The 21,905-nt window shown below is 34.5% G+C and overlaps 1 protein-coding gene across 3 annotated transcripts in view; it reads right to left on the bottom strand.

Annotated features, from left to right (window-relative positions):
- LOC113554232 (homeobox protein caupolican) overlaps positions 1–21,905 on the bottom strand; it is a 41,717-nt gene that overhangs the window by 4,683 nt on the left and 15,129 nt on the right. For all 3 annotated transcript variants that reach the window (XM_026957981.1, XM_026957982.1, XM_026957983.1), the window contains exons 2-4: positions 17,473–18,018; positions 15,478–15,584; positions 44–336 (exon numbers count right to left, since the gene is read on the bottom strand). In XM_026957981.1, coding sequence (XP_026813782.1) covers positions 44–336; positions 15,478–15,584; positions 17,473–18,018 — 946 coding nt within the window. The remainder of the gene's footprint in view (positions 1–43; positions 337–15,477; positions 15,585–17,472; positions 18,019–21,905) is intronic.

Here is a 21,905-nt window from a genome sequence, read left to right as displayed (position 1 = left end):
TGTATAAGCATGCTAACTATATAGGTATTTAATATTTATTTACCGAGATCTTTCGGGTCGGGGCTCTTTCGATCATCCTCGTTGTTGTTATCTTCGTCTTCGACCCTATTTCTGGGCTCCCAAGTCATCTTATTCTCTTTCTTCAACCGCCTTCGGGCATTGGCGAACCACGTGCTAACCTGCGTGAGCGTCATTTTGGTGATGATGGCCAACATGATCTTCTCGCCTTTGGTCGGGTATGGGTTCTTCTTGTGCTCGTTAAGCCAAGCTTTTAGCGTGCTGGTTGTCTCTCGGGTAGCGTTTTTCCGCCTAGCTCCATTTAGATCCATGCCGTACCTGAAGCGAAACGAAAAATACGATATAAATAACAAATCGACATAATAATAGTGTTAACTTTCATTATATTTTATATTATAATAAGAGGGCAGGACAAAACAGCAATATATATTATATTATAATAATTATGTCTGAGTACAATATATATTGGTACACGCATGTTTTTACGTGACACTGCAGGTTGATTGTATTATATAATTTAAAGTTTTTTTTTTATTATTATTATCAGCGAGATAAGCTAGCCGCTAGGTATATGCCGAGCGGGTGTGGTATAGACACTATACATTGTACGAGGGAAATCGCACAAATTGTTTAAACAATTTCGTCGTCGGTTCGTCGGATTTAATGCGGAAGCCATCACGAGAGAAAAAAACTGCCGGGGCGATTTCACGCGGTTAAACTTTTCGCGGAAAGAGAGCGAGGGAAAAAATCAGGGATAACTCCCCGGGCTGGGCTTGGGTCTGCCAATCGTATAGAATGGCGGTGGGGTGTAAATGTTTTTTAACTTATGCAGATTTTTTTTTTTTACCCGTTGCCGACGGCGATCCTTTTTATTAATTCCAATTAAGCGCCGCCCTTCGTTTAATGGAATTTGAATAACTCTCATCGTTTCCCTCTTCGCGACTAGCAGCAGCGTTGTACACACCCGCCCACGAAGCCACCGACCTGAACACCACGACTTTTCTCCACCACTCATTCTATACACTCTATACTCACACACACATACACAAACACATACATATATATATATATATATATATATACAGCGTCTCCGTTAATCACGATTCCGATTCTTCAGGCGAAATATCCAATTAACGTCTCGACGAACTAATGGATTTTTATTTAGAGCCATCTCTACTTGTCACGGCGTTAAAACCCGATTTACATTTTTTTCCTTTTTATTTTTTATTTTAAATCCACTCAGTTTTTATTATTGTCAACCTGCAGCAGGGGTTTAGGGTCATAGAAACGGTGGAATAAATTTGATTTGGAATATATTTTGAAACTCGTTTAAGTTTTTCAGAACGGAAATAAACTGATTTTTTTACGCCAACAACGCTGACATAGAATTTATAATATAAATAGTAAATACTATATATATAAAGGTACTTATATATATATATATATATATATATATATATATTATAAGTTTATGATTTGTCTTTATGTAATTTTTCTAATGTACCCGTGACTTAACATTATGTCAACTTTTATTTTTATAGAACTTTACAACAGGGACCCAAAATTTCGTTTTTGCCAGACGACAAAAATATATTATTATTATACACTGAAATACACAGATACAAAATTGTATACATTATAATAAACAAACCTAAAAATTAGTGTTGAAAATAATATTTGAATCAAAAAACAAGAGCGTGTACAGTATCATAATGTAAGTATAGGTATACTTGGCGGGCCACTAATGCTAATAGCGGCGTGAAAGCGCTCCTTTAATACGAATACTCCTATATCATATTATACATTATATAGGTACTAAAGGCATGCAGCATATAAACGTATACGGATATATAGGTTGTGACATTATGAACACATGAACAATCGACCAAGCGGCATAATGACGGTGTGCATAGGTACTATATACACATCTAAATTCTTTAAGCACACATAAACGGACCAGGTGTTAGCAGATGGTAAACGTCGACAACGGTTGCGTGTGCGTATATACGGCGCAGCTCGGATATCCGATTCGTTTGCGTATAATTTTCCTACAGTTTTAGGCCGGTAAAATCGGTTTATAAAATGGTGTACAATATTTGTCTTATATTAAATTAGACATATTTTAACAGAGCGCAAGAACGGCCGTATACTTATGTATAGGTACGTAGGTCGTGTCGATTAAGATGATAAACGATAGGTATACGATCATCGCGGACGACGATAATATCCACCGCAAAATTTACTATTGTAACGAAATATAATCGATGTACCTACACGTTATATAATAATAACAATATAATATTCTTTTGTATACCTACGCTTATTTTAATTTATTTTAGTTTGATATTTTTCGTACCCGCAACGACCACATCTGCAATATGATATTATATTATCATATAATATATGTAAGTACAATATTATGTGAAATCGCAATATATACGATGATCGCCTTATATACAATTTTTTTTATATCTGCACCGCAGTAATTAATAATGCCATTCTGACGCGCGCAATATAGTTTTACTACGGTATTAAAACCCTGACCTACAATATTCTATATTTATAAATGTTTAAGTATATATACGTATACCTTATGGTCATTATCTATAGATATTAGACGCAAAACTTGAAGTATCTATGTACGACAGAAAAAAAAAAATAAATACTCGTTGATTATTGAAAATAATAACAAAAACATTGAGAGTTATTATAACCTACATTTAGAACAGGGAAAGAGGTTTAATAATATAAAAATACTTAATTTACAGTAATTTATACATATTATAGCTTTAATGTACATGTTATGGAAAAATTGGTAGATTGATTCAGTGTTTTCTTCGTATGGATTTAATATAATTTCAATAATAACTGCCAAAAATCATTTAAATTTTTCCCAGTTTACGTGTATACAATTCCGAATTTGCGTTTAATCCAAGTGTTTGGAATACAAAATATAATATTATAATATACTATATAGGTATGTGTCTATACATCTTTAATGTCAGTTATGTCGTATGTACATTATATATTGAGAATCTGAGAATATTGCATGTAACTAAGTTGCTGCAGTTATGTGCAGTAAGCGATCATAAAAATAATGTAGGTATTATATATATTGTATTTAGTAAAAATGTGTTTTATGGAAAACTTGTGTGATTTAGTATATTTACTCTTACGTAGTTATTGAACTTATGCGTTCTTTAATATTCAAACCGGAGTGAAAAAAATAAACGAATACTCGCAATAATTACAAATATAAATGCCTAGAGTAAAAGTAAAGTTAAGTAATTTTATTAATAAAAATAAAATAATATAAAGACGTGTGATACTTTCATGTCACGTTTATAATTGTAATACCTATACCTATATCTAACAGAAGTATCATATTATTTTGTGTCCTATAGAAATTAATATTATAGCTTTTATAGTCGAAAACTGAAAAATCGTACTCGCGATCCGTTCAACGACCTTGGTCAATACGTTTTAATTTCAGAAAGGTCGACGTTATAGATATGTAACTGGGTTTTAACAAATTTTATAATTAAATATAAGCATTATAATAAAATACCGAAATAGTACCGATAGGTAGGTATATCTACAATCATGGGAGATTTCGATATCGGGTTCACTAACCTGCGTACATGGAATATAATAATATAATATACAATGTGTGATTGTATACCCTATATCAGTACCGATGAGGGCAATTTATTGTTTATACATTTTTACAGCGGTTCGACGATTTTATTACACTATGTGTGTCCATGTACGAATTTTCCACTCAGATTAGGCGTATACCTTGTGTATATATAGTACGATAACGGTAATTTTACATACGATATTATTAGGTATAATGTTTGGAGCTATATCTGCTCGATTTGCAGATTAATCCGAACCGACTCACAATTAAAAGTCTAATATTAACAATAATTGTGTACTGTTCGTGAAAAGTTTAATGGCCAACGGACATACTAAATATTAAATACGGCGCTAATGCGCGCAGCAATAGCCAATAATATAATAATAACACGAACCGTAAATATAACAACAGGTACCTATGTCTAAATAATTGCGGTAAACAGATAACCAACATTCGGTGAAACGTCTTTAGGACACAAATAAAACTCGTAAACGTATACACGGCCAGAACACGACAATAAAACGAATCGATCGTTTATAACATTATATAATAATATAATAACAATAATAATCCCCGAAGTCGAACAATTCTTACAAAACGAGAATTCGAAACAAATATTGTCGTATATAAAACTAAATGTATAATAGTTATTGAAAACATATTCAAGAGTATAACAATAATACTATTAAATCTTATAATTTTTTATAGCTTCTATTATGTAAGTACATATTTGCAGAGAATTTGCAAGTCGAATCGTTGTACAAAGGTAATCGTAAAAACGTAAAAAAAATTTAGGTATAAGTAAGTAAAAAAAATAATACTTGAAAACTAATAATTTTATTAGTTTTTATTTTATTAATTTTATTATTTTATTTTATTTTATTGGGTTGCCATATTGTTGTTGCTTAATGTAATTATAATAGTTTTACGGTACAAATGTATAATGTTCGTAATAAATATAAAACGCCAGGTTTAAATGTGATTTTGTGGGGAGATATACGACTTGCACAATAATATATAACCCGCATAATATTTTGTTCTTCGACTGGTCAAGATAAACTTAATAATAATACATTATATAATAATTAGTATAATATGTATATTGTATTTATCATTCGTACATGGAAATATCGGAAAACATAATTATGACGGTCAACCACAATAATATAAAGAATTTTATTGGACGACTACAAATATTATTAATTATTATGATATTTATTTACGATAAAATACGATAAAATTTACAATAAATATCAAGTCGTATGGCGATTGTATACGAACGTTCTTATAAGTATGCTAAGCCCGACGATATTAAATATCGTAATTCGTTTTAATAAGACAATATTCGTAGTGGTTGGAAGTAACGGGGTATTTAAACACAGGAAAGTTCAGTACTACCGCATTACTATTTATTGTGTGATACCATCTAGCTGTAGGTACTAAGTACTTTGTTCGGTTATATGGTTAGCAAGAGTGAGATAAAAAATTTCCATTTATCAAATTTCGCAGCTACATTATACATATAAGTATTTATTTTTAACTAAATAAAAAAATTACGTATGTTTTTAATTAATAGAAACGTTTTAAATTAGCCTAAAAGTAGCGATTTTGGATCGAACATTTTATTAATTATTATATATGCAGCATATATTATAGTATTATATTTAGTACCATACAACTTCCAACCACTGCGTGTATAATAATATACACATATATTTGGAACAATGATGGGCGCGTAAAATATATAATACTACAGATGAGGTTATGTGCGGTGCAGTTACGGTGAAGTAATATTATTATGGTTACCGGCCAACCGCAGTCGAATATATTGCGAGCGGTAAAGAGGGTCGACCGAGTACAATATATATAGAGTAGAAAAAAATACTAGGTGGGCAATAATAATAATAATCGTCATAATGAAAACGAAAAATACGAAAAACACACGACCGGGACGCGCTGCGACTATTATATGTATACACTGCTCCTCGTCGTCGCCGCCGCCGTATCCGTTTTGTTTTTTTTTCCTCCAAACCAGACCCGTTAAATCGGTGTCGGCGTGTGTTTAACCCTTTTTTGATGTGCCACCGCGGTATTACGTATTTATAACCCCCTCACCCGTCCGTCCCACCCGTTTGAGTGTATATCCCCGCACCGCTCGGCTGTATATATACGGTATACACACCTAAATATTAATAATAATATAATACCTATATAATATTGTGTGTGTGTGTGTGTGTACGTTTGTTACACGACGAGAATCCTTTTTCGAAATCCGTAGTCCGCCTCGTCGGTTCACCAGCGGAAAATGCGAACGGACAGCGGAGGTGCTGGCCGGACGGGTCCGATGTGCGTGAAAGGTGTAAAAATGATAAACTTGTAAAACCGCGTGTAACACCGGTGTCGGCTTTTCCACACAAAGGAGAGGAGTGCGTGTGCTGTGTAATATTATTATATATCGTATATACGCGGCGGCGAAGGGCGAGAATCACACGGCAAACTTATATAGGTATACATATATATACGATATAATATAATATACGCGTTGTACCTATATACAGTAATTTAAGTATTATATTATGTATAGATCCACGTTTTTTATACATTTTTTTTTCGTCCAGTTTGAAGACCGGTCTCGATTGTCGTTTTCGTTTCACGGATGATTTGTAATCGGGCGTGTAACCAAATATATAACTCGATGCTGTCGGAGGCGGTGGCGCGGGGCTATACAGTTCGTTCAGTGTGCGTTTGATTGAAAACGAAGAAAGGAAAAAAATATGTTATTATAATAATAATGACGACGATAACGATTATATTAATATTATTAATTTTAATAACGTTTATAATATTATACATATTTATTTTCTTCGTCGTCATCAGCGGCTGCGTCGAGATGTTGCCCGATTATAATATAACACTGCAGTAGTAGCGCATGCAGTGCACATCACTATAAATTTATAACATTGCGAGTGTAAATAACATAAAACAATATTAATTATAAATATGTGTATACCTATAGATATCTGTGACGTGTGCATGCATGATGTCGTAGGAATTCCATTTTGTGTCCGCACAAATTTTCGGTAGTAGGTATAAAATAAATTCTATAGGATTTTACGACTAGGACCGAACGATGGGAACGACCGCGGATTTGACGACGATTTTAACGACCGGTTTCGTTTTAAGGCGTCAATGACAAACACGCGCGTACGTTTTCACATATACACTTATATTGTATACATACATATTTACACGTGTAACCGTTATGTGTGTGAAAATCTATCGAAACCTACGCACGGAAGGTGTTTTTAACATATGTCATATATATATATAATATATGAATTTATATGAATATATGTGTTACATAAATCTATCGGAAGGAAGTAACCGATTAGCGGTGACGAACCTAAGACTAGGGGTTACTGACCTCGCCGCGTCCGATCGCACGGCGGTCACTGCTGCAGCGTGTAATAATATTATAGGTACATTAATAATATATTATGTGCACCTCATATCCCATCAAGTTACATGTTATTATTATTAATACGTATATTACACTGTACGGAGGAGACGACGACTGCAGCGCGACTTCCTGTCCGCGCGCACATCCGCGTATACATACTAACAATTATTATTATAATAGGTCCCGGTAGTGCAATATTGCAGTGCACTTTGGCAACTACTGTATAAATTACGACTGTTTCCGTTATACGTGAGTTGTATCGTTTTTGTTTTTTCATACTGCATTGCACACGCATATAAAAAAGATTTCCAAGTCGCACTGCAATCGTCCACACCGGGTAGGTGTACACCGTACCTACATATATATGTGTTTGTGTATAATATACAATAATATGATAGAACCTGTCGCACGAATCGGATTTCGATGCGTCGTATAATCATAACCGAACGGCGGAATTCCTCGCGCCCATCCGGCACATCCGGTGGCGGCGTACACCAAAGACGATTTCACCCGTTATAATTTACGCGCGTACGTTGCACATGTGCGGTACGATATAATGTTATCTGTCGGATTTGTCGAAATTCGTATGCACCGCGCGCGTCGCGTGTAAACACGGAGCGGAGGCCTGCCGCTCCCCCCCACCCGCGACAGTTATTGAAAATCGATCGGCAGATTTACGATCGCGGCAGAGACGAAAACAATAACATCACGCCCGACGTCTTTCAATGGATATCATCAAAATATTATCTGCGCGATTTTCGGCGTTTCGATCATATCGGCGGCGGCGGTGTCTCTGATTTCCGGCAGCACTACTGCACACTTACACGCATCGTCGTCGTCGTCGTCGAAGCGTAGTGGGTATTAGTAGACACGTCACTATATATACAGTATTATTATATATGTTTATAACACGTCGCGACCTAAAATTCACGATTTTGTGCGACAACCGGGGTGCGCGTTATGTTATATACACATTATAAAATGTATTATGAATATTCATGATCGCGGCGGACTGAATACAGCGAGACTTGGCCCGCACACACGTGTGTATTATACCTATGTCTGTGTGCGTTAACGACGAGACAAGGTTATATATATTTATATGTATATAGATCTGGATGATGTGTAACGACGGGCTTATATATTATGGTAAATTATGGTAAAACGCAGTTAAGCTCGCGCGTGTGTTGTGACGGACAGAAAATCATTTTCATCGTACCGCTGTACAGTTTATTTTCCGTATAGGTAATATGTAGAAAGATCGGTCGTGTCGCGCGGTGTATAATATATTAATATGATATATTGGTACATGCGTATAACGTTATAATTATATATTCCAACACCAAATATTATTTTATATAATAAAAAAATATATTACCGCGCTCTATACATGCGGCCCGTCTATAAATTACGAATTCGTCTCCGAGCTATACTCTCGCCATATAAATATATTGTATATTACATATATATATACACATTATAGGACGACGATCGCTGTATGGTAAACGTCGCAAGTTGTCCCACAACAGGATGAGGACGACGTTAATGGAAATCGGATTGACAAAACGCGTATTATACATACATACACACACTAACACATAATATACGTAAAGGTACATTATAATAATATGTATTACTATTATTATATATTTAAATATATTATTTGATACGTACACGGTATATATATGTATATGCATACGTGCGTTCGGTTGTCGGACACGATAAAATTGAAAACTGGTTTCGGGGAAGGGAAACAGAACCGAAGCGTTCGACTGTGTGTATTTGTTTAAACGGTTCGGTTTGTCGGGCCGACGTATACACGTAATAATATTATGTACGGTGGCGGTGGTTAAAAAACAGTATACAAGCATTACGCGCAACTGCGGTACGATAATAAGCAGAACTACGGCCAGAACGTATATACGCGTCTTAAAGACCACATCACAGGTCGTTTCGTTCTCGGGTGTACAGCCGTGAGACGCGTTTATGAATTGTACACGCAGCAATCGAATAAAAAACTCGTGTCGCTGCGAAAAAGGCGTCAAACCACAATCGTATACGAGTAATTCCTATTAAACACACATATATAAAATATCATTATTCGTTATTTTTACAATACGAGTGTACTGAGACTTGTGATATTACGCGTGTGTGTGAGTAGAACACGCGATCGTATTTCCTATATATATATACTGAATAAATAATAAATAAGATCTCTGTCGTGTGCAGGTCAGCTGTAACAGATGAATTATATTCGATATGAAAACGAAAACGTAGTTGACGCGACGGCCACTGCAACAGCCAGAAAGTAGACACTATATATAATATATTATATCATTCGTATGGCGAAATAATAAGGGTCGTTAAGCATCGCGGGCTCTTCTATACTGCAATAATAATTGTAAAAACTCAAGATAAGAGCTGTGATGAGTATTCTTGCCACTGCTTGGGACTAAGTATTATAGGGTTAAACGGCTATATATTGGTAGGGCTACCCCCTTTGGCGATACCCATTACAATATATACACGTTATATATGTATATCTTACATAAGAGCGCGAATGTAACAGTATAGTCATCATATTATATGGAATCAAAACGACAAGTACAAACAAATATATATAATACGCTGAACAGTCAACCATATAATACCTATGTATACAATATGGTCGCGCAGGCTAATGAAATGATACCCAGTCCAAAGTATACATTCGATTAGCACACATCATAACATACGAATGGTGGGAAAGGGGAGGGCATACGCGTGTGCAGCGGTGTTATAACAATGTGTAAAGGTGTGTGTGAAAAAAAAAAAAATAAAATGTTAGGTCTGCGGTGGTGTATAACAGCGGTTGGACATGCGTTTTCGCGTGTCGCGCAAGCCCTACAACAAAAAAACAATCCTTCGCCGCCATTTTATACGGCCTCTGTCGTTTGTGTGTATGTGTGTGTGTGTCGGTCTTATCATCGTCGTCGTCGGCGGCGCATTACTATTATTACTACAACCGTGTTAGGGGTGCGTGCACTGCACAGACGAGTAACCATGATGAGTGACGTGCAGCAGTATTTATGGGTATAGGTAAAGGTGCAATATTTCAGTGCGTATACACCACTGCAGCGAGCCGTCAAATACATTTCATCAACGTTAGTTCATCAAGCTCGACCAAACATACTCGTAGGTATAATATCATAGTAAATCGTACTACCTATCTATACGATTATTGCGCATAGCCATAATACTCTATTACGTTATAAACTGCGGTATGATGCGGTGATGGTATGAGAATCGCAGCAATATAATAATAGTAATATGCGGATTGCAACTGCAGCAGCTGCATTGATATAAATTGATCAAATTTCGGAATCGACTGCAATATATACTTCGAGGGAGGTCGGCCGCGGTTGCTGCGGCGACGGCACAGTTATCGGGGTATGATTTATTATACACGCATATCGGCTACTTAACCAGTACACGTCGCCGAGCGGCTTCCTACGTGATTCCATTAACAAATTGTGTGTCGGAACGACCGCGGCGGCGACGGTGAAAAACAGAAGCGAGTATATTATATATATAATACCTACACACATACTACACTGTATAGCTGTATATATATATATATATAATATATGTATATGTACAGATAAAACATGAGGAGTGTTAAAACGAAAAAATAAAAATTCCTGCGTCCTTATCTACCGGGTGTAATGGCGAAAAGCACGGCGGTATTTGTTATCTTTTCCCAGAGAGTCAGTGCCAACAAACCACACCCAAAACGCGCTCGTGTAAGTGTGCGTGGTGTGTATGTGTGAATGTGTGTGTGAGCATTGAGGTATAAGTACTGTATTTTTTTTTTTACCTATTTTTTTTGTTTTAATTCTTTTTCATTTCGTACCACCCGTTCGTGCCCAAAACCCATCCATAACCATCTGCCGGACGACCAATACGGCGGCGACCACGACGATTATATAGGTAGGTACGTGTCAGTTGACCAAAGGGAATAAGGGTGTATATAAAACACGTAATATATTATAAAAGTATATATACGGGAATGTGCAAAAAAAAGTAACGACAACAAAATTACGGTTCAGTGTTACCAACCTCTAAAGACAATAAGAATACCCATACACTTATTATTTGAATAATTGGTAAGCTCAATAGTAAGAGTACAAAATAATATATTCAAGTTTTTTTCAACTCATTTATCAATTTTGAATCCACAAATAACACCAAATTTTGAAACAGCAAACACCTGATAATTTTTAAACTTGACATTTGTCATCATTTTTTTTAAAACAAACCTGCACGTTTCTCATAACACCGAAACACACACACAATGTAATAATAATATACCAGCTATTTATTTAAACACGCCAGCGGTTATAATTTTAATGAGTAAAATTCTCGTCGTATTTATTAAACCGTCTTGATAAAAATATAATATTTTTACATTATATAAAAACAACGAGGTACGAAATAACTCGATTTGCCAATAAAAATGAGCTCGAGGATAATTTTAAAAACTTAATATCATCATACGAATCTATTAATGTAAGTATAGTATATAATTTTACTGCGTGTCGCGCATTAAGTATACCCGAAGCGAAATTAAAAAGACAAGTCTATTTTAATAAGACAAGAATATATAATAACAAAATTTGTTTGATGTCGAAAATATGATGATAAAATTCGTTAACGACCGAAGAATAAATATTATCACTGGCGCGTTTTATATCTAATAATTTTGAATTAAATATATATATATATATATATCATATAGGCATTTTGGAATTTTTCCAATTGATGATCTGACATTTTTGGTTAAACGATTAATTTTTTTCACACTTTCCTCGGCGTATGATGTTATTTGTAGACAAAATTAATCTTATACGAATACGCGATATCCATTTGGCATTACACAAAAACATACACAACACCCCATACCTAATCAAACTAGACGATAGATTTATTCATAAGACTTTTCTAAAAAGAGTAGGCGATTTACCTATATAAAATGCATTTGAAATAATATTGCGATATTGCTTGTGTTTATAATATAGTGTTTCGCAAAAGTCTAATAATACTAGCTACACACACATAAATACATGTATGGCTATAGGTTTTTATAATATATAGGTATAAACAAATAACAAATAAGATTCCGTTTGAACACGCAAAGTTTACTGATTTACAAAGGCCACCAATATGGCCGACATAGAAATCGTTGTCGTTGCAGGATATACGCGACGTGTATGGAAAAAAAAAGAATTAACCTACTGAAAAGTGGACAAAGCTTTTAACGTAACATTTTTTCCTTTTTTTTTTATAGCGTTCCGGTTCGGAATAATGTATAAGTGAAACAATATTATACAGGGGTCGTGAGCGAAAAAAAAATCGGCTTTCCGAAGGGATAGTCGTACTGGCTTTCATCATTATCATCAACATCGATAACACGAATCGCCCATTATATGGAACTTTTTTTTCACCCCATCCGCGCGCGAATAATAATACGCGAGCCTGGCTATTTTTTGCAAGATGAAAACTCGTAATGGTGTTTAAAATATTATTATTATTTTTCAATGGAAAAATCGTCAGCTCTCTATATAATATATATAAACGTGATATGGTTTTTTTATAAACATTATCCGGTCAACCAACGGTACACTATACATAGTATATTATAATATAAACTATACACCACCGGAGATAGACTTTTATTTTTTTTTTATTGTTGTTGTTGTTGTTGTTGTTGTTGTTTATTAATATATAAATGTATTTTTTTTAATTATAAAGCACTGACCGGTAATCATAATACTATATAACGTCCGTCCTAAATACAAAATCGCACATCTATATATATTATATTATCATACAATATTACCTATACATTATACACCTGACAGAAAACATTACTATAACATCACGTGGGGGGTATTAAACGGAAAAATAATAGTAATAATTATTCATCGCCAATATAATATTATTTATATATATATATATCGGATAACATATCCTAATTCCTATATAGCGTTGCAACGGTACCCTTATGCGTGTGGGCCTACACACATATACATATATTATTCCCGTTCAGTCAACCGATTGTCATAATACGATGTGGGACGTATACATGTTATTTTATATATTATATAGTATTAGTAGTATAATATTATTATATATATTGTACTTGTAAAGCTTCTAATCGGCTGGAATCATGTTTCGCAATTTTAAACAGCCGCAATAAGCCATATTATCTATGTGTATATTACATACACATACATATTATAATAAATGAGATATTGTATCAATTAAATGCGTATACTATATATACTTACAAATACATAATTACATTATTATTATATAATGTTTAGAGCGGCAAACAATAGTTTTAGAAAATATGTTTGATTGTAAAATACAATGAAAAATTAAAAAACCGAGCGCACCTAAACGAATTCGTATAGATCCAATATATAATTCAGATTCAAAATTAAATATACGAATAAAAATCGTGTTGACATATTGTATATTTAAACAATAACGTTATAAAATATACATATATAGATATATCTATGTTTTAATTGTTCGTGGACGACCGCGAGGTGATTATAAAGGTTAACCGTAATCAAAAGTCTGTTTAACACAAACGAAAGACGTTCTTCAAAAAAAAAACATTACTTACAATGTCTCAAAATTAACATTCTATGTTCAAGAATTAGAATTTGTAATGTTGTCAACCTACAAGTTATAGGTATTGCGTAAGCGGATCATTGGTAAAATACAATCAACATAAAGCTATATAAGATATAAAGAAAATGTTATTATCCGTATAACTCATTACATAACTGCAGTATAAATATGAATGAACAATTGTTAAAATTGTATAATTGAACGAAAAATAACTAACCTAACCTACACGAAAATATGTAACAAGATTTCAAATGCAATATAGCTATAGCTATACGGAGGTAGACCTATGTATAATATTAGAAATAAGTATATATTTGTAACACAAGAATATATAATATATGTAATTTATATAATTATACATTTATATATTAATTTTGCGTGGGTGTTTAATACTTTATACAAACAATTTAAGTTACAATTATACGCGCTTGTATAAAAATAATGGTTTTGTTATATATCTATACATTTATGTAATAACATAATATTATATAAAGTATAATACATGGGTATATAATATACGTACAGAAATTATTATTAATATCAGCTTAAAAATGTTATTTGAAACGTGCACGGCGAATCATAAGTATATATGTATAAGTATATATGTGTGTGTGTGTGTGTACTGCAAGTCTGCAATGTATAATCTTACGAATGGTTATAGAATGAATGTTGTAAACAAATTTTTTTATGTATGAAACATGTTATTCTAGCAAAATTACAAAACCTAAAGTTTAAGCATGCTATATTATGCTTGTGTTGTACATGATATTATATACAATACCGTGTATCTGTAGGTATAGGTACGTCTTGTAACATAGAATATATATATGAGATCAAACGATCATGCATAGTATATATAACTATTATATAGTGGATAATATACCTACGCATAAAATATTTATATATTACGAGTATAATTCATAATGCGTTAGCATATTAAAAAAATTGAGTTTAATAATTATTTATATATTATACGCACTATCATAATAGTTATAGGATATGATGTTAAGTTTAATAATTAAATTCAACGAGGTATAAATGGAACGGACGCTATAAAAGCGTCGCATGTGCGCGAAATCGTCGATTGGAAAATCGCAATTGAATTCATTATGGAACTATATTTAGGTACCTATGTAGAATATCAAAAAGTAGGTGTACCTGCCTGCCTACACATAACATTGTGTAATGATATCGTATATTTTGCTAAATGATTGAAACGTATTCGTAAATAAGTACCATTACTATGATGGGTGGAGGAATAGCGGCGGCGTCCATTTTTGTAATCACCCATGATGTAGAAGGACGAATAGGTTTACCGAATAAAATACAATATAGGCGAACAGACGAAAGGAAAAAAATTGAACATATTAACCGCGGTGACGTACTGTACCTCCTACCCCCATCCACCCCATCGGAAATCTATATACTTGTACCTATATATTTATATATTACATATTATTATATAATATACGCCATTCCTATTGGACGGACGACAGTTTGACGCATTGTTGTTTTAGGTGAACAACATATATATACAATATATACATACGTGCGTACATACATATATACTCACAATATCGAACACACACGCATCACGCGTAAAATAATATAATACATTGTTGTGCCTCTGCCCTCGTATAACCCTAGTATATATGTGTGTATTTTTGGGGGTACTCACCCGTTGAAAGGGTACCCGAACGCCGCGTCGTAGGGGTGATAAACTGAGTGGTACGGCCATGTAGCTCCAGCTGCCAAGTTCTCTTTGAGATCAAGTCCCGCTGCGGCCTGCGCACATACAAAAAAAATATATATATATAATATATAATAATAAAATAGATTATCATATACATACAATAAGCGTAGTTATTAGGGTGAACTCGTTTATTAACGTTATTATAACACGAATATAATATGAGTATACCGTGTACACCACGGTCGTTATACGCAATATAATGTGTACGCTATGTACTATATGGGTACAGACGACTTAAGTGTATGCCAAATATAGATTGTGTAGGTATATATGTATATGCACGACAATAGAAAGCCGCGCCGTCACTTCACATATGACGCGATATGCATGTATCACATATGACACCGACGTGACGTGTCGGAATATGGGTTTTTGTCCGTTCCGTAGTATATCCTTTGGCGAGGAAAAAAATGCCATGTACATTATGCTAATTATATCGTTTTTATATAAATACCTTTACATGTATATATATATATATATGAGCATCTTGTGAAAATGTAATGCGGTTGCATAGAATATATTTTTTTTTTGTATATAGCGGAGAGTGATTTCGTGAAATCGTTTTCGTATATTATAATTTATAATAATATTATATTATATTGATATTCTCTCGATAAATATAAAATATATTTATGAATTATGTTAAGTGATATACATTAAAATATTATATAAATATATGCGAATTTACAAACATTATATATACGCATCGGGACTATAGCGATTTATGAAACGCCCACAAACGCGTATTTGATATAATATGTATAATAATATAGTATATTATATTATACTATATTATAATACAGGTATCATAGGATACTCCGGATGATATACACGGTGGACAAGAGTGAGCAAGGGGTTGAATATTGCGTTAAAAACGGCGACCGACATGTGGCGTGAAAGTACTACGCATATGATATTATAGTATACATTATTTTTATACGCTCGGGCTATAGCGACGTTCACGAGTTATGTGCCTCACACACGAGAATCGTGTTTAAAATGTTGATAACACACGAGGTAAATTTTTCGGAGTACACAATAGTACATAATAATATGCTGTCGTTATAATATTATATTGTATGATACACCGGCAACAGGGTAACAGATAAAATGATATGTAACCGAAATAGTTTTCTTAAATGATATATTGCCCGTGCACACGTACAGGTATCATATTATTACACACACAAAACTGCAGTAAATTACACGCATACGTATAAATAGATAATACTAAATATAATTCCCCGCAATTATTATAAAATGTTGTTTAAAATGCATATTAATGTAAAAGGTAATTTATTATCGTTTCGTACGCATATCGCGGTAAATTTAAATCAAATTGTTTGTGTTCACAATTTTAGCTGATTAGTAGGTAATATATAATGATATATGAAAATGCGCGCAGGTTAATTCTCAATATAAAATAATTATAATTACAATATAGCCTATACATCGGAATCGGTGTTCTTAAATACTCAGCGCAGAAAAAAACCCCTAATCGTACAGTGACATAAACGCCTATATATACACCTAAACGTAAATTTAAAACGAAATATTATTTCTGTGAACGTTCGTGATCGGATATACCAAGTGCGGTGTTGTAATCATAGTCGTTTACGAACATATCGTTATATAATATATTATAATTAAACAATCGATCTTTCAATAATTATTATGAAAAATTAATAACATAAAAATCACTGATGACGACGGACATCGTGAATAAATCCGGATCTATACATCACACGGTTGAGCATTATACAATATACTAATAGCTAGACTTATGTATTAAAATTTAAAAGGCGAGCGGATAAAGGCGTTACGATAACTGACGTTTTAAAAAAAAAAAATCAGAAGGTGACATCGCCTTTATCCGTCCGACCGACGCAATAAGTAAAAATAGACGAATAGCAGACTTACGGCAGAGTAGAACGGCGGTTGGTCAGAGCCGAGGGCCGGGAAGTAGGCGGCCATGCCCTCGGGGTACGGAGCGGTGTACATGGAAAGGGCCGGTACGCCGGAAGCGGCCAGTCGCTGGTAACTGAGCAGGTCGTACTGGCACGAGCACACCGTCTGCCCGGTGATGGGGTCGGTGAATATGGGCCGGCCGGTGTCGCAGCACCGCGGAGGTGCGGCGGCCGCGGCCGCGGCGGTGGACGTGCTGACCGTGGCTACGGCCGTGGTGGGACTGCCGCCGACGGACGACGGTGCCGTGGACGACGGCGGTTGTGCGGCCGACGGTCCGGTCGATCCGCTGACGGTGGACCGCGGGTGGTGCGGCGGCGGTGGCGGCGGCGACGAGTTGTGGCCGGCTACGGTCGAAGATGGCGGTTGCGGCGATACGGACGTGTGTCGCCGGGCCGCGGTGAGCGATAGCTGTAAGGGCGGCGGGCTCGAAGACGACGACGAAGACGTGTGCGGCGGCTGCGGTAACAGAGACTGCGGCGGCGGCGCTAACGATGTGGTCTGCAAACGAAAAATCTATAATAAGTACATTATGATAATATTATAAACGTTATACATCCAAACAATAATATATAATACTATAAAACAGTGTTTCGCTATAGTACAATACAACTGCAATGAACTCGCGACACACATAATATTTTATGTTGCACACTTGTTACACGCACGTCGTCCGATTCGAGATACTTATTATATATGTGTGTGTGTGTGTGTGTGTGTGTAGGTCGGCGAAATAGAGTTTAACGCCAGTTGGAGGTACCTATAAATGTATGTTCGGGGAATTCAACAAAGTACCCGCCCGATGCAATTATTATGCATTCCGCACAAAATATAATGTTATACGATGACATCTGATATAGCAGCAAGACGCGCGCAAATAACGCAGTACAATTATACACGTGTAATATATATATATAGGAAAAAACGGTGTACTGCGTACGACGCATGTGGTAGGTATACGCCTAAACGTCGTCGACGACAGACCAGAGAGTCAACGAGCCGTGTGATTCGCATACCGTTAAAAACCGTGTCGTATGCGTATGACATTATTGTTGTTGTTGTTATTATATTGTTAGGTTTTTCGACAGTTGTCGTCTGCTGCAGCGGTCGGCGACGAGCGGTGTCACACGGATGATTGGATTTGGACGAGCGTCACACACAAACACTCATGATAATAATAATACGGCTGATGCTGCGGAGTGTGCAAGAGTACGTGATTTTTGACGCGGAACAATAAACGATATGATATGATATTATTATATTTTGAGCGAGATCAGAACGATATATATATTACGCGACGGATCGGACGGACGAAAAGGCACTCGATATATACGTATAGACTTATTATATGAGTGACAAGCCCCCACCGTAAGGTATACAGCAGTCGTTGTATATGATATATAGTATAGCTAGTTGTCGACGTATACCGCGCACTGTCCACGGGTATAACGGTACACCAAGTCCTATAATATATATTATGTGACGATGGTAGTATTTTATATGGGCGCGCGTCCAAAAGGGATGTGGTATAGCGCATATCATACATATATATTAAATGTATTATACCTGATTTCGTTCGATCTAACGATCTCCTCACGATTCGCGTCCCTACCCCCATACCTATGGTGTATATGTATATTTTGCGGTAATAGCGAGCAACGGATTTACACCTGTATATCTATTATATATATATACACATGGTAATAGCCACATCTATATATACGTACCATTATATTGTCGATACCGTACGGAAATAGGATACGGCTATCGATAAAGTGCAGGATATAGATTTGTAGAAAATTATTTTTTTTACCGTATTCGCGCATCGTAAAACCGCGATATATATAGGTGCGCGTGGTTAGGGTTTTGGGAACGGTATACTTGTATTATAATACGTGTATTGCGCCTACCCATCGTATACAACACAGGTATAGTATGTACTGTACCCCCCTATGGGAGAGTGACCCGTTATAACGAAAATTCCCGTTACAAAAACTTTGAAGACTTCGTATGAGAATGTATGCAGGCGCATATCACCACTGAGATTATTTTTGTAACACGAACCGCTCGTTCACACCGCACGATAAACGCGCGTTTTTAAAGGGATACGCGACTGGGATATTGACGCGGAAGAGCGAGTATTTGTTTTAAAATCAACGCGCATTATTATATACAACCCGTAAATGATGAAATCACTGGTAAAACGGAAATTCGCGTCGTGAAAACTATAGTCTCCATCAGACGGCTAGACATTCGGGTATAATCTGACATAAAAATACTAGAATATATATATGGAATACACGTTTTATTATTGGTTACGGTGTGTCATCAAATATTAGTGCAGAGTCGCTAAGACGCACACCTCCATAAATTCTATACTATTATTTTATATATAATATTATACGAAAGTAGAACGAATGGCGGCAACCATTTACGCTCCTCCTACCCAATTGCATATAGTACAGAATGAGCCCGCATGTATTAAACATATTATCGAAACATATTGAATTACGACTATGTACACAATACATTCTGTTTATTCAAGTCTTCCATTTTATATTTGAATCCGGACATTATAGTATATTATTATGTTTATTAAAATATTACGTAATCAACCAATGTAACGATAATGATGCATCATTATACGCATGTGTACCCGAATTTATTTATTGTTAACGGTTATGATTTTGATTTGTTTGTAGACAAAACCCTATATATACACCCTTCTAAAATGTCTCAAATTTCCTATTGCGATAATACCATTAAAATAAATGTATTTATGATTTAATAAAATTGCGCTATAATATACATTCTTTATATTTTTCCTGTTTATAATATTTATAATTTTGGTAATATTATTATGCTGATGATTCTAATTTAAAGAAAAAAAATTAAACATAGTGTTATTATTCTAAAGTTTTACAATCTTCTATACGTTCATAAGTTACATTACAGTGCGGTTATCGAATAAAAATTTGTTCTATTCCATTACAAAAAATAAAATAAGTATAGCCAGTATAGACAGATGTCTGTGTGTATATATGGTGTGTACCAACAATACACTGCAATATAATTTCAATTAAAACTACGGGTCGCTTAATTTTTGTAACATGACAATTTGAAGTTACTTTATTATAATATAATAAATTACGTAAGGAGAATATATATTTATACATGTGTACAGGAACACCGAATTTCTTTTTATGTATATTATATGATGTGCAATAGATATATCTGCTATAGTAATAACAATAAACATTCGAATGAATGTAAGAATATTAAGAATATTAAAAATAAATATCAACACGAATATTTCATACATACCCATAGTTATATATGATATTATATTATATATATTTAAATTAGCTGGTATATTTTGCTATTTAAATCGTTTGCGAATAATATAATAGTAGTATTTACCGTCATACCATATAGATATATAGTAGGTACGCGTGTTGCACAGTGCGTGCATGTATATAAGATGACATATTTCGTTTAAATTTATCTGGTCGTTTCAACGTTTTACCCGGTGGGTAAATAAATAAATATTTCACTCTGTTGAGTATATAGAACTTCGCACGGCTATAAGTCGGATATTAGATTTCGCGCGATGCAAACATCGTTCGCGCTGGTTGTCGCCCACGCGATAATCCGTTTGCGTGTCGAAAACAAATAAATATACACGTATACACGCTATATACACATACACACATATATATTATAATCTACACTTTTCTCGAAAGAGGGGTCGCAGTAATGCAAAGGCGATAACTCAAGAAAAATCATATAAAAATAATATAATAAATGTATATATATGGTTATATAATACAACACAAAAGTGGGGTGCGAAAGAGGGTATTATAAGGGAATCAATTTTTTCGCAAGTACCCACTTATATGTACATATAATATATTCATCTGTTTTGATTGAATTTCCGAAAACAATATTATATATGTGTGCCTAAAACCTATGTATATACTACAGAGACTTTGTGTTTTTTTATAATAATAACATCGTCGTTTGTTTTTGGCCTATAGACGGCTGCGGCAATACGTACATAATATATTATTACCATAATTTTTACACAGCGACATACAACGTACGAGAGTATATTATTAAATAAACGTAATATTATATATATATATTCTTTATATGTATGAATGTATATATTGACAAAATAGTGCAGCAAAATATAGGTATAAAGCGGACACAGCAGCGCAACACTGCAAGTTCTTAGGCACACGAACATCGTGTATAATATAATGTTTATAATTTTATTGGTTTGTATTCAAATTTCGTTTTGACCCGTAAACATTGGGCTAAAAACCGTAATATCACACGAAAAGAAATTTCAGAACTATATAATCTGTACATAGTGTACGTCATAA

This window comes from Rhopalosiphum maidis, chromosome 2, assembly GCF_003676215.2.
Source record: "Rhopalosiphum maidis isolate BTI-1 chromosome 2, ASM367621v3, whole genome shotgun sequence".
NCBI classification, from domain to species: Eukaryota; Metazoa; Arthropoda; class Insecta; order Hemiptera; family Aphididae; genus Rhopalosiphum; species Rhopalosiphum maidis.
Note: the sequence above shows the minus strand (reverse complement) of the source record. Positions and strands in the feature narration are given on the sequence as shown.